The 27913-nt window shown below is 33.5% G+C and overlaps 1 protein-coding gene across 1 annotated transcript; it reads right to left on the bottom strand.

The window, feature by feature from the left end:
* Window positions 1-176: 176 nt before the first annotated feature.
* On the bottom strand, window positions 177-27271 carry LOC138322618 (uncharacterized). The gene is made up of 11 exons (XM_069266604.1): window positions 26867-27271; window positions 22645-23034; window positions 21640-21925; window positions 18959-19134; window positions 14334-14780; window positions 12381-12619; window positions 10320-10551; window positions 8284-8403; window positions 6170-6284; window positions 5723-5961; window positions 177-1834 (listed from the first exon to the last, which is right to left on the bottom strand). Exons 1-11 carry the CDS (start codon window positions 27113-27115, stop codon window positions 1616-1618), a joined length of 2712 nt encoding a protein of 903 aa, XP_069122705.1. The 5' UTR covers window positions 27116-27271; the 3' UTR covers window positions 177-1615.
* Window positions 27272-27913: the final 642 nt, after the last annotated feature.

Raw genomic sequence — 27913 nt, 5'->3', positions numbered from 1 at the left:
TCCCCGGATATCGACCAATCAATGTGACCAAAGTATTATTGAAGAAAACTATAACCTTTCATTTCATATGTATTTTGGTATTTATTAAACATGTAGAACTATATAAACGATTTAACTTCAATTAGTATCCAAATGACAATTTTATTTTATCATTTTAGTACAAAACAAAAACCCGATTACAAATGGTAGTGTGCAGTAAATGTTGTTTCCTAGTTTCTTTTGCCTCTCTACCTTGTCAAGGATTCACTCCATTACAATTTTTAACGTTCAATCATATCAAATATTTATGTAATGAGGCAATAACATAACGCTACATACTCAAAAATTAAAACATATTTACTTATAAGCAGTACTAATAATTTGTTATTTTATACGCACACTCTTTCAAGCAGAAATGAAGAAAATATAACTAAATGTTTATGTGACTCAAAAAAGACCGGTTTTAGTTAATATCTCCCATGATTTGAAAATTCGAGAGAAATTATACTCCACGAGATCTCTTCAGGTTAATTTTGATTTAATTTTTAATTCGTTAAAAACTAAACAAATTCAAACGTATCAAATGTCAGAGTTTACACGGAGTCATTTTATACCACGCGTCACATCATTTAACATACAGACAATATGTACCATACAAACTCACTTTATCGCAATACAGTAAAACACGGTTATATCGAACATCGGAGAACAACGGAATTACTTGGTTATAAGCATAAGTCGTTATATACAGATATATTTAGGAACCTTGATGGGGAATAAGCATCAGTACGTTATAGCCATACATTCATTTTAAGCGTGTCGGTTATAAATTATTTTAGGATCACACACGATTTACATGTAACTTCTATGGTGGCATATTGCTGCCATAGTGGTATTTTAGGTCGATCTATGTAACGCATCTTTGTCGAGGTAATTATGTCGGTAAGTCGAGTTATACCATGACTTGTTGAGATATTTATGTCGGCAAGGTGACTTGTATCATCGAAAGTCGACTTATATCCTGGAAAATTGACATTATTACGACGAGATCCGCGATAGTCAGTCGCGATAGTGCTTTCCAGTATAATTATGTGGATTTGACGTATTAAAACTCATCTTACCGACATAACTATCTCAACATGTCATGTCTCATAACTCGACTGGTCGACAAAACTATCCAATTAGTCACTTGCCGATATAGCTACTTGTTAAGTCGAGTTAACGTAGTTTGATCTAAACTAACTCGATGGCAGAAATATGCCACCATACCCTCCCTTACACCACAGCTCGAATAAAATTTAGTGGCAAGTTATCTCTCTTACACCAGAGTGGGGTTTAAATGTCAAGATTCAATAATATAAATCAGTTACAATATCAACCACACGTGTTGAGTTGTCCAAGCTTTCTTGTGCTAATCCTACGGTCGTGGTTATCCGACTTTTCTGGAACAGGTAAATCACATGTTGAAGTTTATAGGAACTAAACCAAACAAAACAAGCATAGTCTGATTTAGAACTTGCCACACAAAAACTCTGTGTATACATTTCCTCTTGTCTGCTCTCTGTCTAATTGTTGTATAACAGTTATTAGACCAAGTAATAAATAAGAACAGAATGACGTCGAGTTTTCAAGATTTTCAAGCGTCAGTGACACTGAATTCGCACATTTTCCAGTCATCATTGATCAAACTTTTCATCACAACATGAACATCCGAGCATTGTGACAACATGTCACATTCACATTTTATGTGACACTGAGTTCTAACACCAATGGTATTGTTTGACAAGATGCTACAAAACACCACTTCAGAGTCGATGTTGCATTGAGTGTTGTATGCAGGCCCCGAAGTAAAAACCTGTAGAGAAATTCAAAGACGGCGTTATCTAATATATTATAATTGTATTTTTTTATCTAACACATCAGGCTTTCAATGTTTTAGTTAAATCATCGCGATTTTTAATGTCTTACCTTTATCATTGTGATTTTAATATTTTAGTCAATAAATCTTGACTAATAAATCGTGTTGTTGATGTTTTTATCTTATTAAATCATGATTTCAATGTTTTTATCTAAAAATCTTGATTTTAATGTTTTATATTATAAATCTTGATTTTAATTTTTATCTAATTAATCGTAATTTTAATGTTTTTTTTCTAATAAATCGTAATTTTAATGTCTTTATCTAATAAATCATGATTTCAATGTTTTTATTTAAAAAAATCGTGATTTTAATATTTTATCGAATAAATCGTGGTTTCAATGTTTTTATCTTTAAAAAATCGTGATTTTAATGTTTTATCTAATAAATCATGATTTTGATTGTTTATCGAATAAATGGTGATTTAATGTTGTTGTTTTTCTAATCAACCGTTATTTCAATGTTTTCATCAAATAAGTCGTGATTTCAATGTTTCTATCTAAAAAAAACGTGATTTTAATGTTTTATGACTGCATGATAACACTGAAATGTGTTAATTTATTTCACAATTTCCTTTAGCATGCATGCCTGCTAAAAACAAGAGTCCACTGCACATAGTGCATGTAGCAGGCTACACATGACATAATTATACAAAGTTTATTACAAAACTTTCCTTAAGATGCAAGCCTGCTAACGAAAGTCCACTGCACATAGTGTATGTAGCAGGCTACACATGTGACATACTTATTCAAATATTCATTACTAGGGTATATTATCACATATTTGGGAAACAATGTCAATAGTTACTACTGTTTTCTGTTTAGAATTGTAAAAAAAGCCAGAGCTCATTTTTAAGTTGCTTCCTCAATTGTTTTTTTGTAATTTCTGTGTTTGGAAGTCTGTTGTTGTGTTTAATGTCATTTCTGCATTTCCATATTGTCCATTTCATGATATAAATAAAAGTGTTTATTAATAAAGCAAGTCTATTTTTACCAGGATAACCAAGAATCACAATTTCTTCTTTATCTAGAGTTCCTGAAGTATATTCAGGTACAACGTTTTTCAATATGGTGTCCATATAATCCAAAATACGTTTTGTATAAACACAACTGAAGAATAAATGTTGTATATTTTCGTTTTCGACTTACTGAAAAGACATTTTCCATCTGAGTTACCGAATTTCATTATCTTCTTTTCTGTATATAAAAGTTGGTGGATACATTTCCATTGAAATTCTTTAATCTTAAGACATGTTAATATATTAAAACAATTTAACAAGATATCTTTCCATTGAAATTGTATTTGATAAAGGTTTTCCCATTTTATTTCAACATCGGGTCTATTATTCCCGTTATTCATGCTTACTGATTTGAGTTTTAAATTTTTATATTCGATTATTTTATCATTTCGATCAATGATATTTAATTCAGAATCCAGAAAAAATATTAGATTTTTCCTCATTTAAGATATCTTCCTCGCGTAAGATTCGTAATATTTCATTGGTTTTGCAGACTTCAATCTTGATAACTCTGAAATGCAGTTTCTTTTATCTCTTAGTTTCCCATAAATATCTTGATCACTTTTAAACTGTTTCTGTGTGGAATCCCATACATCACCTATCGCATGTATTGCACTGCTTGAAAAGGAGTTAAAGAAAAATGGTTTTCTGTTAAAGACAATCATATGATTGCCAAATAAATATTGATTCAAAAGTTTCTGTATATTTCTTGCATCACTAGCTCTTAAAAGTGTGGAACACTTATTTGTTTACTCAATGTGAAAAAAACTAACATCCATAACATCCATGCCTCCAATACACTTTGGAGAACGCATCACCTTTCTAGGAACCATATCCTTCCCATTCCACAAAAAATTCCAAATGAGTGTGTTTAATTCCTTCAAGTTGTTATCAGGTATTCCACGAGCGCCTAATTCGTGGCCAATCTTAAATATATAATAAGTGATTTAATAATAACATTTTTACCGAAGATAGACAGGTTTCTCGCTTTCCAAACGTGCATACAACTATTAATCTTAAAAATTGGTGTGATTGGACAAGCCTGCCTTGCAAATCTTAAAATGCCAAAACATTCCGAGATAAAACCATTTGTCATACAGGTCTTCGCATCCACTAACAACATTTGTACCCAACCCCGTAAATTTATTCCAAAATTAAATCGCTCGAGACATTTGTCTATCCATCCCCATTCAACCCTATCGAAAGTTTTTTGTTGATCTAAAAAGATAACAGACCCTTCTTCATTCTCTAAATCAGTATATTCAAATACATCCTGTATCAATCTATTCGCGTTAGCAATGTTTCTTCCATGAACGAAACCTTTTTGATCCGGATGTATGATATATGGAAGAACTTTCTTTATTCTGTTGGCCAATGTTTTTGCAATTATCTTATAGTCAACGTTTAGCATCGTTAGTGGTCGCCAATTTTTTTTATATCTTTACGCTCACTTTTTTTGTACAATAACGTTAGAATTTCTTATGTTTGTGATATTGATAACTTATTTGTATTACATATTTCATAAACTAGTTCAATAAATTCTTTTTAATTATGTGCCAGTAAATCTGATAAAATTCTGAAACAGTCCCATCTTCACCCGGGGATTAATTCTTTTTCATTTCACTGATCATCTTAAATATTTCGTCTTCGCTCATTTCTTTATCCATACATGTTCTTTGAGCATCTGAAATTTTGTTCTCTACATTAACTAAAAGAATATCCGCAGCATCCCTGTCCCATCATTCCGATGTAAAGAGTTGCTAATAAAATTTAATCTGTTCTTTTTTTTATAGAATTTAGGTCATTTTTAAATTCTCCTTCTGCGGTTTTAATTTTATGGGTTTTTTTTAAATCGTGTTTTTCATGTTTATCTAAAAAACGTGATTTTAATGTTTGATCTAATTATTTGTGATTTTAAGGTTTTATCTAATAAATCGTAATTTTTGTGTTTCTATCTAATAAATCGTGAGTTCAATGTTATTATCTAATAAATCGTGATTTTGATATTTTTATCTAATAAATCGTGACCTAAATGTTTTTATTTAACAAATCGTGATTTCAACGTTTTAATCGAAACAATCGTGATTTAAATGCTGTATCTTATAAATCGTGATTCTAATGTTTTTTTTATGTAATAAATCGGTATTTTAATGTTTCATAACATGTTGTAGGATTGATGCAGGAATTTGATAGACTCCATAAAATTCGAAGAAGCTAAAATGGTTTTTTTTCTGTATTGATAGAATTTAAGACAAATTTAAATGGATATCAAAAGGGAAATCTTACATGTATTTCAGAAATTTTTTTTTAGCCTTTTTAAAGTGTAAAAGTGCTGAATAAAGCTGTAAAAATCATTCAAATGGCTTCAAATGACTTATAAACGTTAGTTATAACACAGAAATTTTGTACTGAAAAATTGTTGCATTCATGCCTTAAATATGTTTAAATGAAAACATACCTGCAGAAGTCATTTTATAATTACTAAAAACATTGTAAAAATGTGAAATGAAATTGTAGACCACGATTTGGCTTCATGGTCTCACCGTATGTACTCATTTCACTTCACTATTGGTGTAAATAAATGATTTTTGGCAGTACTGCCAAAAATCATTTTCAGCTCTTATTTGTACATGAAAAATTTAAACCTATGCATTGAAAGCACTGTAATTTTCAAAAAGTTGGTAATTTTTCGTGATGAATAACATATTAAAAGCTCATCTTGATTCGTGAGTATGAAAATTACGGCACAAATAACTTTAAATTAGTTTAATTAATTAGTTTACCTTATTCATATTGCTTAATCTTACCTGGAGAGTTCTCTGCCCAGTTCGTCCGCATCCAATACCTTCCCCTGTGATTCTGACCACAAATCTTTGTGAGATCACATTAAAAAATCCCAGTTGTGTTATCCTCAGCCACAACACTGGAGGGGAATCCACAGGTGAGGGCAAAACAAAGCATGTGTCCATATTCCGGTCCAGCGCGTATGTTAACCTCTTCAACATGGTGTTGTTATAATCCTTGACAACATTCATATAATCTGTTACTGAAACATACACACATTTAATTTAGTTGCATGACGAACCGACGTCTTCGTAGTTCATAGCTTACGAAATTTTGCAAAATAATCAAAGCAAAAAAAGAAAATTGCGAATTTAAGTCGCCGAAATAAGATATATTATGTTTTTAAGGTATGTTAAAAATACCATATTCAGTCGCCACAAAAATCCATTAGTTCACAGAAACATACTCACAGGGTAGCCACTCTGTAGTAATATTACATATCGATGTGCATGGAGTGGTGGAGAAATAGTAGTAGGCGATCACTTGTGGGAAGTCAAATACGTAAGAATTGCTACCACTTGGCCACTGAATTAAAAATGGTTTCGATAATCAGTCGACATTAATTTTAAATAGTTGTATTGAATGTACCCAAGTCAGTTTTATGCAGAACTTCTTCATGAACTTTGTGACAACGAAGGTTGTAAGATTCTTACTCTAATTTCGCCTTAACATATCGATCATTACCAGATACCGCAGGATTATCAGACTTTGGCATCCGATCCACTTCATCCAATGCCTGTTTCTCACAAAAAGACTCATTTCAAGCAACATGATAAAACTATCTCGTATTGGAAAAACATTTAAGATATATAATGAGGCTTTGTCTTCAAACAAGTCAGGAACAGAAGAGAATTTCTCCCACCATTCACTGATTTGTCACCGTTTTTAACCGTGGGGGATTTCTTTGTCAACCCCTAGAGTATGCCAGATTGCGCGCACTAACCTTTTGAACCTGAAGACAAATACCTTCATGCGCTGTGACCGTGGCATGCATTGTCGATGACGCCATCAATATTGAGGTGCAGACGATGAAACCATGTTCATCTCGCGGTGAAAATGCTTCTTTTTGGGCTATTATCTCCTCTATTTCTTTTGTATGAGGGAGAAAAAGAATCATTTCCTACCTATGAGGGTGTGACAACAAAATCACAACCCCTTGGGGTATTGCTGAATGCCCAGCCCTCGGCAAGCCTCGGATTGGACGTTCATGAATTACCCCTCGGGTTGTGATTTTGTTGTCACACCATCTAGGTAGGGAAATATTCTATAAGTCAAACAAATCCTTTAAAATCATTAAAACATTTTGTATCATAATTAGAATAAAACAATGGAAACAGATACGTTTTTTATCAATGATATGTTTTAAAGCATTAAATGAAATAGTATGACACCATGTATCATTTTTGGACTAAAAATGCTATAACAAACCTCCTCTTTGAACAGGTTCATGTTGGTAAATGGTCTTTAAATGGCATCCCCATTGGTACGGATGTGTCACTGACATACCTCCCTGGGTAAGGACATATTACTGACATAACTCTCAAGTGTAAGTCCGTGTTACTGATATAACTCCCCTGGATAAGGACGTGTCAATGACATACCTCCCCTGGGTATGGACGTGTCAATGGAATATCAACCCTGATCAAGGACGTGTGTCATCGACATACCTCCCCTAGGTAATGATGTGTCAATGAAATACAATTCTTTGGATAAGGATGTGTCAATGACTTACCTCTCCTTGGGTAAGGATGTGTCAATGACATACCTCCCCTGAGTAAGGATGTGTCAATGACATACCTCCCCTGGGTAAAGACGTGTCAATGACATACCTCCCCTGAGTAAGGATGTGTCAATAACATACCTCCCCTGGGTATGAACGTGTCAATGACATACCTTCCCCTGGGTTAGTACCTATGTACGTGTCAATGACATACCTCCCCCTGGGCAAGGACGTGTCATTGACATACCTCCTCTAGGTTAAGGATGTGTCAATGACATACCTCCCTTGGGTAAGGATGTGTCAATAACATTACTACCCTGGGTAAGGACGTGTCAATATCATACCTCCCCTGGGTAAGGACGTGTCCATGACATACCTCCTCTAGGTTAAGGACGTGTCAATGACATACCTCCTCTAGGTTAAGAATGTGTCAATGACATACCTCCCCTTGGTAACGACGTGTCAATGACATACCTCCACTAATTTGAGAATGTGTCAATGACATACCTCCCCTGGGTAAAGCCGTGTCAATGACATACCTCCTCTAGGTTAAGGATGTGTCAATGACATATCTCCCCTGGGTAAGGTCGTGTCAATGACATACCTCCTCTAGGTTGAGGATGTGTCAATGACATACCTTCCTTTGATATGGATGTATCAATGGCATACCTCTCGTGGGTAAGTACGTGTCAATGACATATCTCGTGTAGGGTGTTATATATGTTAGAGTACGAATGTATTCGTAACATAACATTTGATATTATATATAATATTACAAAACAACAAAAGTTCCAGCATGCTTACTACAATTTTTTCCGTTTGGTAGTCTGAGCCATTCTGACTATAGTGAAACCACAGGTTTGGAGGATTGACGTCTGGAATTTTTACAATCGCCGTCAAGACTATAAAATTGGGATAATATTCCTGGAAAAGCAAACAGTATCAAATATATAAATGCCCAGTTATTGTATTTTTGATAGTTTGTACAAGCAAGTAGAAACCGTCAAAGCCTTTAAAACTTTATTGTTAATACATTTTTATGACAATTGCACTTACGTATAGAGCCATAATTTAACGTTGGGTTATTAGGACAAAATTCAAGTATTCAAGGATTCACGAACAATACAGATTCCATCATTTAATCAGGACTTTGTCGGATTATTTTAGCTTTATCGGTACATCATCTGCTTTCTATATAAAACTAAAGGAATGTTATAAAGTTTTTACTTTTTATAATATATGTTCATATTTCTTTTATTTTCAAAGACATCTTATGGCAATGGTATATAACAATCAAACATAAACAATATAGATAATGTCCTAAATATGCATCCTCACATTCACAAATAAGTTGTTTTGAACAGAAAGCATTACCTATTTTTGATAAAAGGAAAAAAGGCAGATGAGAAGAGTATAGAAGAAGAGGTGAAGGGAAGAGAAGAAAATGGTGAAGGAGATTTGAGAAGAAAGAGATATAAGGACAGGGCTGGGGAGAAGGAGGGAGGACAGAATGCCCTTTTAACTATTTGTACATAATTTTATATAGTAACTTGCTAAATTACAAGATATGTATAAATTATATTATTCAAATCCATGCATGAAAAAAAACCATAATTGAACATTCATATCATAAAGTAGCAGTAAAAATAAACAATGTTTAAGGGACAATTCCATGAGGCTAATTCTGTTACATAACCACGAAGCAAATTATGACATAAATTTATTGTTTCATATTCCTTTTGAAACATATATTATGAAATATTTTCAAATTTCACGACATCGTTAGGTATTTTGATTGATATCGTTTAAATTCCAAATCGTTGATCAATACGATTAAGCATGTATAAGGTGTATGTTGTACCCATACCACGTGCACTGATGAGTTAATGAAATCATAGACATGAACATGCACCTAATATGATTACATACTACTGTAAGAGCGATTTGAGTAATTCTAGACAGAAAAGTCTCTACTACACTGGCAAGGGCCAGGGCTCGGCATACAAGACATCCGACTGCAATGTGTAACGGCGGACAACAAGCGAGTTCGAATATTTCACATACATTTCACTACAGTAGGCTTTTCAGGCACAGTAAAACTAACTAATCTAATTTCCATTAGAACTTGTTTGTTTCTAATATATACGCAAATTTTAATGTACTGTTAAACTGATCGAATTGTCCCTTTTAAAAGCCAAGGTTTAGACAAGATTGACCATTTTGTCTCCATTATTAAATATCTCTAAATAAATCTGACCTTTTCCATATTCTATATATTTCTGCACAGTATGGTAATCTTAAATGGAATCGACTAATCTCATAACATTAAGTGAAAATTGTAAGCGTCTACTTTTGTAATGTTTATTAAAGAGTTAAATTTCATTATCAATGCTGTTATATAGTCTAATGTGGTTGAATATTCCAAAAAACATTGTTTCTTTATTAATAGCGAAAGGTATCGAACGAATATCAAGATTTTTTTTCAAAATCAGCTTTAAAATTCTGTACTTCAGTACACTCCAACAAGAGATGAGTGATTGTCTCCCTTTCTGCAAAGCAGAACATACTTTGCGGATTATCAGATAGACCTATTTAAAAAAAAAGAGAATATTACGTGAAATTCTCAATTGTAACCATTGCAGCTTAGTATTTGTATTTGCTCTGGACGGTATTAATTGTTTATGAATGTTAGTGAGCATAACATCATTTTAGCACATAAAACAATGACATAACTTCGTAAGAACAAATACCTATCCTCAGGAGCAACTACTCTGTAATATATAAACAAAAACAAATTAATTCGGCAATGTTGTTCATAACAGATTGCTATGGTAACTCACGATGGAAGGTTTCAGCATTGGTACTTGTCCCGTCCAGATAGTTTTATTGTTGCTAATGAGTCTAGCCAGGAAGGGATTTGACGAAGCTTCTGTTTGTAAACTTTGGTCGATGTAAGTCACTGTCATCTCCATTGTGATGTAATTAATGGTAATGCCATCATACGTTACAAAATAGATGTTGGTTAAAGGTGAAATGTCAACAACCACTTTCTCAATCATGTCATCGGCAGCTCTGTTTACAAATATGAAAATCAAAATTAAGATTGGTTAATATGTTTTATGAAAGAAAATGATTAAAGGTTTGGTTGCTCCTTTCCTTATATCAACCTCTTCTCCTCTATTATCTTCATCTCTTATCTCTATTAATCTTTATCTAACCGTATGTATTATTGATGCTGTGAAACATCATTCTTAGGTACGCTCGGCGAGCCTGTGCACATCTAAACAATAAAATCACTACGCGATGAAAATTAAATGTTGTTTGTTCATTTTACATATTACTTGATAGTATGAAAAAATCGAATCTTAGTATTCAAAACCACAAACATTAAATTTGTACATCCATATGCACTATGGACGGTATGAATTAAGTGTTCAGTTGGGACTCTATGATTTATGTATCCCTACGCGTCATGTATGGTCCCAAAAATCACGAACAACGCCTTTTTCGATGTCTTCCTCCGCGGCAGACTTTCGGTCGATTTTGGATTGTGTATGTCTATTTCAAATTTACGTAATTCATGCTACTGATAGACTAATGTAATGAACTGTTAGGAAGATAATTGCAAAAGAAAGTTCTTATAACGTTTATAGATTTTTTTTTAATGTGGTTGCATTGACGAACTATATCTGGTGATATCATTGCGCAGTAAAAGTTAATAGGTCACTGGGAGTTGTGCCTTTTGTTTATCAACAACTGCGTTATATTGAAAGGAAAAAAGTACAAAATTTATCAACATAAACTTACAAAATATAATGATGATATAGATTTATATATGTACGAGCAACTAAAGGTGACAAATGAACTTATATTGTCGTGTAATATACGGTAGCCTTACGAAGATTTGCTAAAGTCCGATGCATTGCATCTAGTTTTCTTGAAGTTATCGTTCTTATTATTTAAAAAGAAAATGAGTGTTATAAGTAACCAAATAATTTTTTTTTAAACTTTTATTTGGCTTAAATATCTGACCATGATTTATTATTATTCAAAAGTCGGCAAAGCAAAAATCACGATAATATGTCGCCATCCAGTTACTGCGTCTTTCGAAGACTTGCTTAAGTCCGATGCAATACATGAAGTTTTTTTGATGTTACCGACTAGCGTTCTTGTAAATTTAAAATAAATCTGAGTGTTATACGTAACGAAATAATGTACCTTTTATTTGGCAAAAGTATCTGGCTGTGATTTATTAGTCAAAAGTCGTCAAAGCAACCTATGTTATTTTTTTTAGAAAGGGAACCAAAACATACCCGGAAATGGTAATACATGTATTTCTGATTTTTTCCGAAAATATTCTTAAATGTTTGAAGAGATATTGATAAAATTGATAATTTTAGTGATTAATAAAGAATCATAAAAAAATGATACTCAGATTCTGACCGGTTTTTTATTGGTGTTGAAATCGTTATTTCAGAAATAATTTAAAATATTTGATATAAAATTTACTTCAGGAAAATGAGTTATTCAACTTATTGTTCTTGAATCAACTTTAAATATCATAAAATAAATACGATATACCGTAAATATATTTTGTTTAACTCCCTAATTTAACACTGTACACTTAGTATACTAAATTCAATATTTAAATGCAAAACCAATTTCTTTATTCCTTTGTTTGAGTTCTTCATTCACAGCATCTATGAGTGGCCTTGGCACTTTGATGCTATGTACCTATAAGCCTAAGGGCTTTTTGGGGAAAAGACTGACTCCATTACAATCACATACCGACCTCTCCTCTATCACAATAACTCGTACCTAAAGGGTACCTATGTCGCTCAGTCGTTTTCAAGCACCCTGCGTCCCTCCCCCCTTACTGACTACAATGAGGTGTGTCTTACTTTATTACGGTTGTGTTGAATCTTCCCATTATGTTATGACCTCTTCTGATGCTAAAGTTACAAAGTTCAAAGGTCTGTCTCGTCGAGTCCGAGGCTAGTGGCAATTCAATGATCAGGCGGCCATACTGACGGTGGAACTCGGTATGTAGGATGTATACTATGTCACTGCTGTGTGTGATTGACCGACATTGATCGTAGAGGTAGATATTCAATGGTAGCCTTCCGTTTCCATCTGGAGCCTAAATCAGTCAAGGAAAAGTAGTATTTCACTTTCATGATAAACATTATTTGAAATTTAATTGAAAGGACGAGTGCATTAGGGTGATGGATTTTATAATAAATTTAATCACTGCATGTCTCTGTCATGGATCGAACTAGGGACATCTGGATTACTAGACTGGCGATCAACCAATCGAGCTAAAGAGAAGTTCTCTCTAGCCGAGTGGTTTATCACTTTAAGCCGTTTTACGGCCAATCGGGGATACCTAACATATTTTGCATAAAGACAGTTCACGAAACAGTTTGATCATCTAGTCCAACAAAACACATGTTGACCTGAAATCTAGTCAAAAGATGTGGATTTTTTCATATAACTCGATATAAATGTCGGAATGATTGCGCTGTATTTTACTTCAATTGATATCTACCGACTTTTCTGAAGAAAATCCAAAACACTGATTGTATTTCTATAGGTAATAGTTTGATAAGATTATGTAACTGTGTGGTTAAGGTCCCGTTATTGTCATTTTGAGACCAATAATAAAAACATCACAAGTTATTCATTTCTGATGTAATGGTAATTATTTTATAGCTCAATATGTTCAGTGGAGTGATATCTTTACATTGGTTGAAACCTTGCTGTACAAAAGTAAAAAAAAAATTATATATTTCTCAACACGGTTTTTCCCTACGACATAGGAAAATAATTTTGGCAAGTAATTTTAACCAATTTTTCAATAAATAACATTTTCAAAAGCCAATAAATGTACTAGGATTTTATTTTAAAACTTTAAAATGTGTATTGCTATGAATTCTTGTCTTCAAAAGTCATATGAATGAAGAAATTAAAGGAGGGAAGCATCAATCTTGGAACTACTCTCCTGTTGAACATTTTTAGAGATAAAAAGGTCACTGACACGAAAGAAAATAAAAAAATAAATTACTTTACAAAATATTTTTGATATATTTAAAATGCCATTTTAAATTTATTATTATAATACAATTTTCTCTTTAATTTAGCGGTGGCTTTTCTGCGTAGTAATTCCCTGTGACTTTAAACCGAAAGTAGTCTGAAAGAATATGGAGCGCTCACGCATTGGAATAAAGAAAAGGATGAAAGTAAGCTTTGATTTTTGAAACAATGACATAGTTTGAGTGTAAGAACATTTATTTTGAAAACGTATGGAACTATCCATGTGACATTGCACCGATCTCACTTAGTTTCCAGCTCTATCCACCTAACTATAGCTGCTGGACTGTACAATATGGCGGCGCCCATTGTGGGAACAGGGTGATATACATGTGCGAATCCAGACGTTTCCTCATTCAGACTTTATTTTAAAAAAGTAAAGCCCGTACTACATTGTTTTTCCTTTTCTATATATGTATCTATGAGTGTTAGTTTCAAAAACAAGTTTTATTAAAAATTTTGAATTTTTGCGATTTTTGTGTGTAAATTTAGACATGAATTTCGATATACCCATTACACAAAACAAAAATAAGTTGACATACCTTAAGGTATTCTGGCATATCACCATACACTTACCCTTAACTTCGAGGTATGTGAGGAAGTTGCCATATACTGACCATAGACCGGTGTTTTCCTCCGGGATTTCACCCATTTTCTAAAACTGGCAACTTCGTAAATGACAATACTATTAATAGGAAGTAACAATGGCAAAACAGAAAACGAAAGCTCAACGCCAAGGCACGACTCTAATGAATGGTACTTACCGTGAATATTTCCTGATTGGTGACATTATAATACAGCTTGAAGGTCTGAGGAGACCCGGGCCCCCGGTAGATAATGTTCACGGTCAGTTCGTGGGATGACCCTGCTGCAGCAATATCAGGCAGTACAATGACGTAGACTACAAAACCAAAACGGTTTGCACCATATCCATCTTTGAATCCGAGGTTTTGAAAATTTGAATCACCATTATTTGATTTCCAGTGTAGTGACTTTGATACACATGGCATGTTCGAACCGACATTACCTATCTTGACCCCTTCTACATGTAGGCCGTCACCGCCAGCTCCCGAATGACGCTGTGAAGAGGTGGTGATAATGTACTTTCCACCCGAAAATGGAGGCACATACCAGTTAATATACACGGTACCCTTTCCGCTCTTTGGCAGCAATGGTTTACTCTGAGCGACAGTCACATTTATAGCCTCTATCTGAAATTATACAATTCTCAATATGGTTGGATCGAGTTATGTAATGAATATTTTTTGACATGCGTAATTTTCTTCAAATTCAAATTCATTTTATTGATCTTTTTCATATAAATACATAGAGAAATATATATTTACAATATTACATCCAATCATTAGTATTCGATAAAAGTATGCCACAGTCATTGTTTATATGAATAACGTGAGCTAAGAACAAATGATGTTGTTAATTATCCTAAAGAACGCATATGTACATAATATCTTTAGTATCTTATGATAGTAGAGTTTATTAGTTCATTAAAATTTATAATATTTGATCGTAGCCAAAAATATTGATCAATGTACATAGTTCTTTGGGCGGATAAGGTACTACATTCTAATCTAATAAATAATTCATCATTAATTTGCTGACTATTACAATGTAAACATTTTCTTTCAGAATATACAATCTGTTGCCATCAGCCTGTTTCAACAATAAATATATAGTTAGTTGTACGAAATTGTGGTGTTTTTTAAAATTCTATAACATATCGATTGAGAGGAGTTATTCCCATCACTCTCCCAGTTATGTAAGTGCTGATCATGTAATCTTATTTTGATGACATATTTGAACCATAAAGGAATATAATAAAAAATAAATTGATTATTCCACAAGTAACTCATCTCGCACTTGTTAAGTAATGATTTTCCAAAACATACATATGTAACTGGCTTATTTTCAAAATGATGAATCTAACAAAGAAAACTGTATAAAATACTATAAAATTCACTACTTTTAGTATGGATCATCTGTGACCAATATAACATTAAACTTGTGTTAACTGAAATTTCAAGTGGGGTAATATATACCCAGCTCCCCGTATACCATACAACTAGTAGTACTGGCTTTTAATACAAGTGATAATTTACAAAATTTCAAATGTACACGTTCAATTAATTTGAGATTAATAAACCCCCATACTTCACAACCATACAATAAAATTCGTTTAACAATTTTGTCGAACAGATCATATATACACTGGAATGATATTCTGTGGTGTCTACCTTTCTTGATAACATGGTTCATGGCAATTGTGACCTTTTTAATGCTATGTATATTTTTTGCTTCATTAAAGGAACCAGTGCGACTGAAAATCGAACCTAAATAAGCAAAATAATCCACACTCTCTATCACCTCAATATTTAATAAAAAAAATCACTTCTGTTATCGCTACGTCCTTTACTTAACACCATACATTTAGTTTTTCTAACTTTCAATTTACAATGTTTACAATATATATCTAAAAACATGTAACTGCAATTGCAAATCATCTGGACAGACCGAGAAAATCATGGTATCGTCAGCATAAAGTAGAATAAACAATTTTAAATAGATATTCAAATAATAAGTTTGTTATTTGGTGCTAATATGATTTAGACCATTAAAGTTATTTTGGGCCATAAATTCCTCTTGATCGTTGAGATATAGACTAAATGAAAAGGAAGATACATTTTCACTATGTCTTAATACCTTGATACATGTTAAAAATTATGTTAATTTTTTTCCCATTTATCCTACTCTTTAACATTTTGCTCCAAAGACCTTTATCCCATACTATATCGAAAGATTTTTTTTTCAAAATCATGAAACATACAAAACCTTATACATTTTATTATTTTTAAAAGAATAATCTTTATAGTTTGTTTTGATTGTTTGTTTGGTTTTTTTTTGGTTTTTTTTTGTTTTTTTGTTTTTTTTTTTTTTTTGTTCATTCGTTTGTAACATGTTAATTGATTTACCGTAACTAAATAAAATATACACAAGAAAACCTCTGGGGATCGTGACGGCCATTGAATATGAAATAGGGATCCTTTCGTTGGTTCTCTTTTTAACCATCACATTGCATGAGGCATTACACATGGAAACGAAAAAAATATGAAAATTTCGAAATACTTTCCACCTTTCTCAACTAAGAGCCAATATATATAAACTTCTATAAAAGCATCGATTGAGAAAAAAAGCTTTGATGGTCCTGTCAAAACAACTTGTTTCAGATTTACGAAACATTCAAAAGTTAATACTAAAGACAAAAGGCGGTTTTCGTATCAAGTAAAATTGCTTTAAAATTTCTGCGAAATAAGACGAACTATATTTGCTTAATCGAAACCGGTTCTAAGAAGCCTGTTGTCCAAGCTGGTTAGGATTGTAGCGAAAATGTACAAAGCACAACTAAATGCCAATGATAACTGGAATTTAAAAAAAAGTTAATCCGTGTTGTCTTAATAATAGTGATTAATAAAAATATTTTTATAAATGACCACATGCTTATCGTTTTTAATGGAGGTTTAATCGTCAATTCGATAAATCGTCTCATTGGTTCCGTGCAATGTATTTTGTTCTTAGTTATAGTTTTCAATATGTTCGAAAGATTGGTCGCGGCTTGAAATATTTCAACATTTTTTCTGCCAAAGTCATTCAGGTGTTTCCTTTAAGAGCTCAATCGGACATGGCACTTGGTATGTTTGGTCTTACATCTTTGAAGGCATACATCGAACAGAGATCTTCAGCTGCTGTAAAACAGCTATTTCTAAGGCTGTACTAGAAACACCTCGGTGTTTATAAAAGTACTAAAAATGTCATTAACGACATCTGGGTTACTATTTTAAGTACGGTCTAGAAGAATACTTGAATATGTTTCTGGAAGACGTTTTTCCCTTCAAAACAGTCTTTGTAATTGTTTTTAAAATGCTATTTATTGGAAAGAACAATCAAAATGACGTGTGCGCCTTAGCAATTGTTATGATTTTAGTTGATTTAAATGTGTGCATGGATCACTTCGTCCGTCGTCTCTTTGGTTTCTTTGGAAACACTTATTTTCTTTTCAATTTCATATTTGCCATAGAATAGCAAATATGTGGTTCTTCAGCCCATGTTGTCAGCTGTTATGGGCTAAAATGTGATATGATATCTCATGATGCTTTAGCCTATTGCTTACTTGATTGTAAACATCAGGATCTATTTGATATGCGTGATGAATTCTTTACAAATATTGTCAAAAATTATCCTGTTGAATTATACGTAAAATTAAATATTAAGAGAGACACGAAATTATATGTGTCCTTTTAGGGTACATACCTGATTATAAACTGGAACAGTTACCGGGTGATGGGTATTCTTTTAGATTTGCTTACGATTGTTGTTGCTTTTCTGTGAAAGCTGCAGATTGTATTTATTAACCAAATTTTCCTTGTTGATATATTGAATCTTTTTTCCTTTTATTATATATTTCCCTCTCAATTTTCTTGTAATAACGCCCTGTTTTAGGACGTCCAATATGTGTTATCTATGTAATCACTTCCATATTTCTTTTTATAATTCTTTGTCTTAAAGTTTTGTATAAACTCTTCATTTATGGAGGAATAAAGTCAAAGAAGAAGACACCATCAGTCAACAGTCTAAGCTCTTTTTCAGAGGAGTTTCCAGACGACTATTTCGATAAACAGTTTGCCGAGGTAAAATAAATGGTTTATAGACTGGGTCTCAACACTGAGAGGAAAGCGTTTTGATGTTGATATGACAAGGAACAACTGATTTCCTACACGATTTACAGAAACATAATGAATTAGCAATATAGCAGTAACGATATTGTTCTAAATTATTTTTAATGTATGACTTCATTATTATAAACAAATGTCTGAAAGCCAACAGAAAACTGGTGTAAAAATAATGAAAAGAAATAAGATTTCTAATGATTCAAAGAATTTTAATATCAATCTTAACTTGTCTGCAAGTAATATATTTTTTTAAGGATTAGGCAATGGACTTGAGCTTTAATGACTTTTTAAAGAAAAAGTGTTATCGCAACACATCAGTAATATCCAAATAAGATGAGATAAAAGGTCAGTGTTGAGGTCGAGTTATCGGGAAAAATAGAATATTGCACTGACCTCCCAGATATTATACATGAGATATATCCTATCTATTTCATATAACTTTGTCTGATTATGTTTCTCCTACCCCTGACAGATAATGACGACATCGACAGTGAAAACTGGAATACTGAAACTCCTATCTCCTGGTCTGTGTTGAGATGAAGCATAGGGGTACTATTCTTCTCAACACAAATATTAAATTAAAAACAATTTTGTTTTCCTTCGTGTGGGATTTGGTCGAAGGAAAGAGGACTACACTATACACTTACAGGCGCTTCATAGACCGCGTTGAAATACTTTGTAGAATTCGTCACTACCAGTGAATCTACTTCCAAGTCCAAGTCAAGAGTGTATCTCTCCCCTACCACGACATCGTGTCGCAACATCAACACGATTTCCAATTCTACTATGTCAGCTTCGGCTGAAGAGTTACTGTTGTCGTATCCTACAATAGAAAGCAAGCATTCATATATTTCATTTAAATGGAGAAGTTATTATTGGAAGAGTAAATAAATTGCATCTGCATGAGCATCATTAACCAAACAATTATATACTGTGTTAAAACCAGTAGACTGTACATAGCGATATAAACTCATCTTCTAATACTGTGAAATCAGTTCTTTTCATGGGAGTTTAATTTTCGTGTTTTGACCAAAATGAACGAATTTCCTTCTCCGCGAAAATTGGTCTTTTAAATGAATATACTGTACAAATGTTTGGTACATTTAAGCATTCATGGGATGATTAGTGCCTCACTGCATCAAATTTAATTCAGGGAGTAGCATAACAAGCCCAAAGTCGGAAATATTGCTCAAACAAAGATAGTAATGTTAAAACTAATATTTATTTGCATTAGAAACAGAGGGCAAATTCGTTTTTGGTAGACTTGGGATTCACTAGTTACTTTATATAAATAAAAAATGCATTACTATTAATACAGTTGAAGAAGAACCCACCTTCGGCTTTCGCTTGCCCAAGGGTATTTTGAGATTATCACTTTACAATATTATTTCATTGTGCTTATTTGGTTATACTCTTGTGTTTTGTTAAAGACTGACATTGTTTCAAATATTTGACATTTGTCCATACTGTCACAATAGAGATGTAATAACAAACGTTTCGATATCGTAGATTCTGCTTATACGGCGCTGGGTAGGTAGCCAAAGTCTAAGGTGTATGTATGTTTTTTTATTGGGTATGGCACAAAAGTCTAACGTGTATATTTACCTTTATTGGGTATGTAACGAAAGTCTAAGGTATATATTTACCTTTATTTGGTAAAAAGCCAGAGTTTAAGGTGTATATTTACCTTTATTGGGTAGGTAACAAAAGTCTAAGATGTATCTTTACCTTTATTGGGTAGGTAGACAGAGTCTAAGGTATTTATTTAACTTTATTTGGTAGGTAGCCAAAGTCTACGGTGTATATTTACCTTTATTGGGTAAGATGCCAGAATTTAAGGTAAATGTTTATATTTATCGAGTAGATAACCAATGTCTAAGGTGTATATTTACCTTTGTTTGGTAGGTAGCCAAAATTTAAGGTATTTTTATACCTTTATTGGGTAGGTAACCAGAGTCTTAGGTGTTCATTTACCTTTATTGTGTAGGAAGTTAGAGTCTGAAGTGTATATTTATCTTAATGGGGCAAGTAACCAAAGTCTAAGGTATATATTAACCTTTATTGGGTAGGTAGCCAGAGTCTAAGGTGTATATTTACCTTTATCGGGTAGGTAGCCAGAGTCCAAGGTGTATATTTACCTTTATCGGGTAGGTAACCAGAGTTTAAGGTGTATATTTACCTTTATTGGGTAGGCAACCAAAGTCTAAGGTGTATATTTACCTTTATTGGGTAGGCAACCAAAGTCCAAGGTGTATATTTACCTTCATCGGGTAGGTAACCAAAGTTTAAGGTGTATATTTACCTTTACTGTGTAGGCAACCAAAGTCTTAGGTGTATATTTACCTTTACTGTGTAGGCAACAAAAGTCTAAGGTGTATATTAACCTTTATTGGGTAGGTAGCCAGAGTCTAAGGTGTATATTTACCTTTATCGGGTAGGTAGCCAGAGTCTAAGGTGTATATTTACCTTTATCGGGTAGGTAGCCAGAGTCCAAGGTGTATATTTACCTTTATCGGGTAGGTAACCAGAGTTTAAGGTGTATATTTACCTTTATTGGGTAGGCAACCAAAGTCTTAGGTGTATATTTACCTTTATTGGGTAGGCAACCAAAGTTTAAGGTGTATATTTACCTTTACTGTGCATGGCAACCAAAGTCTAAGGTGTATATTTACCTTTATTGGGTAGGCAACCAAAGTTTAAGGTGTATATTTACCTTTACTGTGTAGGCAACCAAAGTCTTAGGTGTATATTTACCTTTATCGGGTAGGTAACAAAAGTCTAAGGTGTATATTTACCTTTACTGTGTAGGCAACCAAAGTCTTAGGTGGATATTTACCTTTATTGGGTAGGCAACCAAAGTCTTAGGTGTATATTTACCTTTACTGTGTAGGCAACCAAAGTCTTAGGTGTATATTTACCTTTATTGGGTAGGCAACCAAAGTCTTAGGTGTATATTTACCTTTATCGGGTAGGTAACAAAAGTCTAAGGTGTATATTTACCTTTAATGGGTAGGTAACCAAAGTTTAAGGTGTAGATTTACCTTTACTGTGTAGGCAACCAAAGTCTTAGGTGGATATTTATCTTTACTGTGTAGGCAACCAAAGTCTTAGGTGTATATTTACCTTTATTGGGTAGGCAACCAAAGTCTTAGGTGTATATTTACCTTTATCGGGTAGGTAACAATAGTCTAAGGTGTATATTTACCTTTAATGGGTAGGTAACCAAAGTTTAAGGTGTAAATTTACCTTTAATGGGTAGGCAACCAAAGTCTTAGGTGGATATTTACCATTACTGGATAGGTTACCAAAGACTTAGGTGTATATTTACCTTTATTGGGTAGGTAGCCTAAGTCTACGGTGTACGATTGCCATCCCCCGGAACACATCGCTTCCTCTCTCATTGATGGGGATAGAATATCTCTGTAATGTTCGCCTATAAACGTTATGCGGACAGACACTATCATAAGTATTGGACTTGAGGTGTTTAACTTCAGTTTGTATGTTGATAAGGGACTTTGGAGTGACATCTTTACTTTGAAGTGTGTCAATTTATTCTTTGGAACGTTGACCGTGTCTGGAAGATCGGTAGAGAAGTTTGACTTCATAGAAGCATTCTGCAATATGTAAAACGCATATAACTTCAACAGATATGTACACGTGCAGTTAAAATAAGCAAGTTCTTTAAGCAATAACATTAGGTTATCCATCGAATAGTGTTGAACGGAAAGTAAGTGAACAACGTCTGTTATGGATCTATGTATGTAGATACGATGAGTAAAGGGTACGTGGCAGGATCGTTCGAGCTGTTATATCCGGACAGACTATTTGAATCCATTAGTTTACATCCTCCATAGTTTTAATGGTGACGTATCAAAGACAGGTAACGTACAAGAATATGCCATAGTCAACTTAGTGCTTGTTGACCGTTGGTTAGGAGACTACCCTAAGACGGTAGTGATGTTAATTTCATTTATTTTATAAAATATATACGCCCATGCTCCGATATTTATATGATAACGTACAATTTCTATGTTATAGGTGAATTTATTATTTATTAATATAGGTTATATCAATATAGGTTATATTACCCAAGTGGGGTTTGTTCTTGAACTGGATTGATATACAGACATGATTTAACAATCATTATTTTCCAGGAAATGAACCAATTTAATGTTTGGTTGTAATAAAATTCGAATTACAAGTGTATGAGGAGGATCCGAAAGGAGTATGTGCCGTAAAACATAGTATAAAACTATCCCTAATACACTTTTAATAACTTATATCACTATCAATCATTACCAACAGATGTCCAAATAATGGAATCTGTACTTACGCTAATCGTTCGTAACACCAGTGTAGACGAAACTTCCATTGTGCTGCTTTGTGAGACAAATGTAGCTGTCACAGGCCGTGTGGACGTGTCGGAGACCCCCGTAATATCAGCCATCAAGTAGTCAACAGCAAATTTCATCCAGCAAAAAGTACAAGGATCATTGATCATCAATGTGTCTGTTTCATTGATGTTCATCGAAGTATCGGCCGAGGTGGTGGAGTAGGAACCAGTTGAAGGGGGACTAGTCGTGCTTGCAGGATTGACTGAGGTTGTGGGATGTGAACCAGTTGAAAGAGAACTACTCGTGATCGCAGCATTGACCAAGACGCGTGTTCCGTTACAGCTCATATTCCCGAAAACGTACGTGCCCTGCCTGCTAAAGTTATAGACCTGTAATAGATAAGATACAATAATCGGTGTTTCTCTGATTTTGAGCTTCTTCAATTATCAAATGTTTAGGGGAAATATTAGATTTGAATTGTGCCGGTCCACGTGTACCCTCAACACTATACCGACAATCACTTAGTTAATTTTTAGGTAATACTTTATTATACAATTATTCCCTGGGTTAGTGTACTCCAGTTCAAAGTATTTAATTCGAGGTGATGGTAATCAAAACAATGTTATATTGCATGAGGCCAAAGGCCGAGTACAATAGAAAATTTTTTGATTACCATCACCAAGGGGTAAATATTATGAACTAGAGCACAGTAACCCATGAAATATTTGTTTAATTACATAACCAATTAATCACCAGTTTTTTGTGTTTATTTTTAATCAATTCCAAAATCACAGATCAAAATCTTCACCACCGTACCGTACGGAAAAGCTTCAAATCATATTGAAGATTGGCGTCTAGTCCACATACTTCAAGGTGTAACTCCACTTTTCATGTCGTATTACATTCTTTTAAATTCTAAGAACTATATGCAGACTTAATGCAACTAATTTTTCGTGTTCGTCCTGTATTTGATAAAACCAACTGTCAAGCAAAGCGAGCAATGCCTAAGACGTGCTCACCATTTCGCGCGATTCCCCGAAGGTTTTCTACAAGGTTATACAACAACGGCGAGGTGTTCCAAAAGCCATGCATTATAACATCTCGAACCGTGCAATATAACGTTTCCATGGAAGCGTACAAAATAATTTCGAACTGTGCAATATAACAAGGTTTTATTGAACGATCGGGGTATTATTTGAAAATATTTTATTTCTTCATACATAGATTGGTGTAAACAAATAATAAAGAATATATATATGACAGTAAAATAAGTGTGTCAAAATGTTTTTTTAGAGAAAAATTGAAATTGGACACATTGTTTTCAAATTATTATATGTGTTATGTTCACTTTAGTTCCATTCTTAAAGTTTCATTATTTTAACATTTAATTCGACGTCAAAATGATGTAATTTGTTGTTTTTATAGGTTAGATTAAATAAATTACTCAACCTGTTTAAAACAATACGACTTGGCAAGCCAAGGTATTCAGTACAATAATCTCCGTCAATCCCTAGGCGGATCTTGCCTCAATATTGAAGAGCATTAAAGTGAACAGTCGGGCAAGGATGGCTAAAGTCGGTAAAAACGGTGTGAATGTATCCAGTATAATTTCTTATGAAATGGAAAAATAAAATCTCTCGTCAAAATCTGTCTGCGTACGAAGAAATTAATTTAAAGTATGGAAATTCTAAAACGTCCTCCCGGCTCACTATGTCCGTGGTTACATTTCCACGAAGCCTCGCTTTCAATGCTTTCAACTTTTCTTTACTTTAATGGTCAGAACTTGGAAAATAAGCAGAACTTGACCATCGTATTAATATGTGAGAACTTTTGGAAGGCCAATGAACGCATTTAGACTGGTTTTCTTTGCCCGACTATTCACTTTAAAATTCTGATTGTATGTGGCTAGCTTCAGCCAAAGAATGAAAACGCGCTTTCTATATATACACTTGGCCAAAAGCTAAGGAGCACTTTTTTGAAGGACCTGATTTTATAATTGATGTAAAAGCACAAAAAAAGACGGAAATTCATATAGATATGCAATGATATTTTATATTTTATATCTATGACGATGTCTTACATTATCAAAAGGAAACGCATATACAATACACGGATGTCTTATATGGATTTAAAACCATGCTCTGAAAAAAACATTTTCAAAACACTGACTTTTTTTTCACAAGATCATTTCATGTACTTCATTCCTTAACTTGACCCAACGCAAAAACTCATGAACACGTTTAAATGACCATATACTTGTCAATATGTAGTGTAGCATCCGCGTTTCCGGTACAATATCTAAACCCTTCGTCTCATTGACTTTCCTGAATCCACAAAGCAGCATAAACAGGAACCGTTTCGTCTGTGGGACACTGTGAACAACGGCTTTCGTCACTCCAATGGATCCTTCGCCAAGACCTAATGTTCCATACACGTGTACGATATACCATCTTGTACCACGACTGTTGCTTGCCATCTTTCAGCAATCGTTAGTTTTCGAAGAGCCTGATCATCAAAGCACCAGCAACAGGTGTAACAAACACCGCAAAAACACGCGCAAATGTATCTGTACGCAGCCAGCCCAAACTTATGTTTTGTATAGGTAGGGGGTTCCCCTATTCAGAGCGTGAAATCGAGTACGTGTGTTAATGTATAGTCAGTGATCCATTAAATTCAGAAACATACCGGGTGTTACATAGATGTCCATTTGTCTGAAATTAACAAATAATTTTAGAATACGAAAATTTTTCTTTAAAGTTATATGTGCAGTATTTTTCATACTCACGAATCAAGACGCGAACTTAGTATGTTATCCTTCACCAAAAGTTACCAACATTTTGAGAATTACTGTACTTTACATGTTTATATTTTAATGTTACAGGTACAAATAAGAGCTGAAATTTTTTTGCCAGTACTGCCAAAAATCATTAGATTTACATATGTAATTGAAGTGAAATGAGTACACACCGTCACACTATGAACAATAGTTGTGGTCTACAATTTCCATGAAGTTTTATTCATGACTGATATTCATTAAAATTCTTCAAAATGAATGAAAATGAATGATTCTTGACATACTATTTCATTATTTTGAAGAATTTTAAAGAATATCCACTGAAGTCATATGACTTGTCACATGACCTTATGAGTCAAATGACTTCTATATACATTTCCCGCCAAAACAGTCACAATCCAAAATGGCTGCTGTATCTGCTGGCGTGTGGAAGGCGAAACAATATTCATCTTAAAATGGAAGTTTTGGCACATGAGTGAAAGAATAATTCCATTCCTGGATTTCTTTAAGCACATATGAACACTTTTCAGTAAGTTTTTATTTATTTCAGTTCTTTTTAACATGAAATTGTTGCAGACTGATATTGCTATAGTAATTATGCATTGATATTAGTTTGTGAAATTTTGTCAAATGCTATTGAATTAAATTGCCCATATAAACTATCATGCTTTAAAACTATAGGCTTATTTTGGTCATATACTAATTTACTTCGAATGTATTTTGAAATTGATTGCTGCGTATCACTGAAAACATATTTTGCTAGCACTTATCTGTGGCACTATGAAAATATAATGAACACAGTAAACTATTGGTGATTTCATGTTATACTCCTCTGAAGAATTTGTTTCATCAAATATTGAATTGATCCCAATAGAATGGTCATTGGTTTGATAGAAAATTTCAATTCTGGACCCAAGTAGAGTTCATGATTCCGCTTACTCAAACTTGCATTCAATAAACTTCTGAACACGACTCAAGTTCATGAATATTCATAAATTGTTTCAATTCATGAAGTTCCATGAATATTCTTGAATTGTTTGTGCATACTGCTGCGAGTTGTAGTTTATGAATAACTCATGAATTGTAATGAATAAACATTCATGATCATTCATGATTGTTTTAAGTTCATGAATATTCCTAAAATATTCATGAACTGTTTATGAATGTCCATGTATGGGTTGTTCATTAATGTTCATGATTTCATTTATAAAAGAGATTTATGAACGTTCATGAACTTTTTATGAATTTTCATGTATGGGTTGTTCATAAATGTTCATGATTTCATTCATAAAAGAGATTCATGAACTTTCATGAATTTATGAATGAACAATTGAGGAATATTCATAGAATTATTCATGAATGTTCATGAATTATTCATCAACGTCTCGCAGGGGTTACCACGAAACAAATATTTTATTCTTACTTACAATGTTAAGGCCCTCCTCCATAACCCGTATATATGTCCCATTGGTCATCGTGATGGAATCATCCTGATACTCCAAGTGGACAGCTGATATGATCACGGACATATCAGAAGGTGTAGCGACAAGTAACGACGCATCCGGTGTAAGTCCGTGTGGAATGTATAAGTCATGGACAACAGTTTTTATTTTCCCTGAATAGATATCCATGTTGTCCTCTTCAGTACAAATGATATATTCTGTACAATTCGACATCTCCTTTGTTAAACAGTTATCCGAGCTGAATACTAGATACCCTGTAAAACAAAGACGATGGCATGGTAAGCAAAATATGTTTACATTTACATACTTTCAATTATTAAACATTAAAATATACTTCTTGATCTTTCGTTCCTTTCCATTCATACAGGATCTCAGCTCTATCATACCCGAGGAACTCGAAAAAAAAATGTTTAAAAATTTTGGTCGTGCAGAAAAATAACAACACTTACCGTAATTTCCTGCGTATTACCCACGGACTATACGAGTTTTTATATCACAAGATGCCTACTGCGGGCTATCTACCGATGCGGGCTATCTACCCGGGCTATCTACCGATGCGGGCTACCTAGATCTACCGATGCGGGCTATAATCGGAAGCTATTAATCAAATTTGAAAACCACATATACAAAACAATAGCCCAAGTTACCCTCTTATTATGCCAATGTAATTTCATTTCAACTGTATAGTTTTTACCTTTAAAATCTATTTCCAAGCAGAAATTATGATATTGGTATTTTGTATGTCTTTGAATAAATCTATACCCCCTTCGAAATGAAATCCCTATAGCATATAGACTCGTGTACTATCATTAGTACATACAAATGTACTGCATATGTACTGTGCTTCCAAGTACTACATCGACGTATAACCCGCGGGCAATCTGCCGGTGCGGGTTATCTGGAATACACTTTACAAAATTATAGAAATGCTTGATTCTGCTTCCCGCGGTCTATACTCCGGTGCGGGTAACACGCAGGATTTACGGTAGTCGGGACTATTTCAGGATTATT

Source organism: Argopecten irradians, chromosome 1 (assembly GCF_041381155.1).
Source record: "Argopecten irradians isolate NY chromosome 1, Ai_NY, whole genome shotgun sequence".
NCBI classification, from domain to species: domain Eukaryota; kingdom Metazoa; phylum Mollusca; class Bivalvia; order Pectinida; family Pectinidae; genus Argopecten; species Argopecten irradians.
This window is presented reverse-complemented; position numbering and strand designations above follow the sequence as displayed.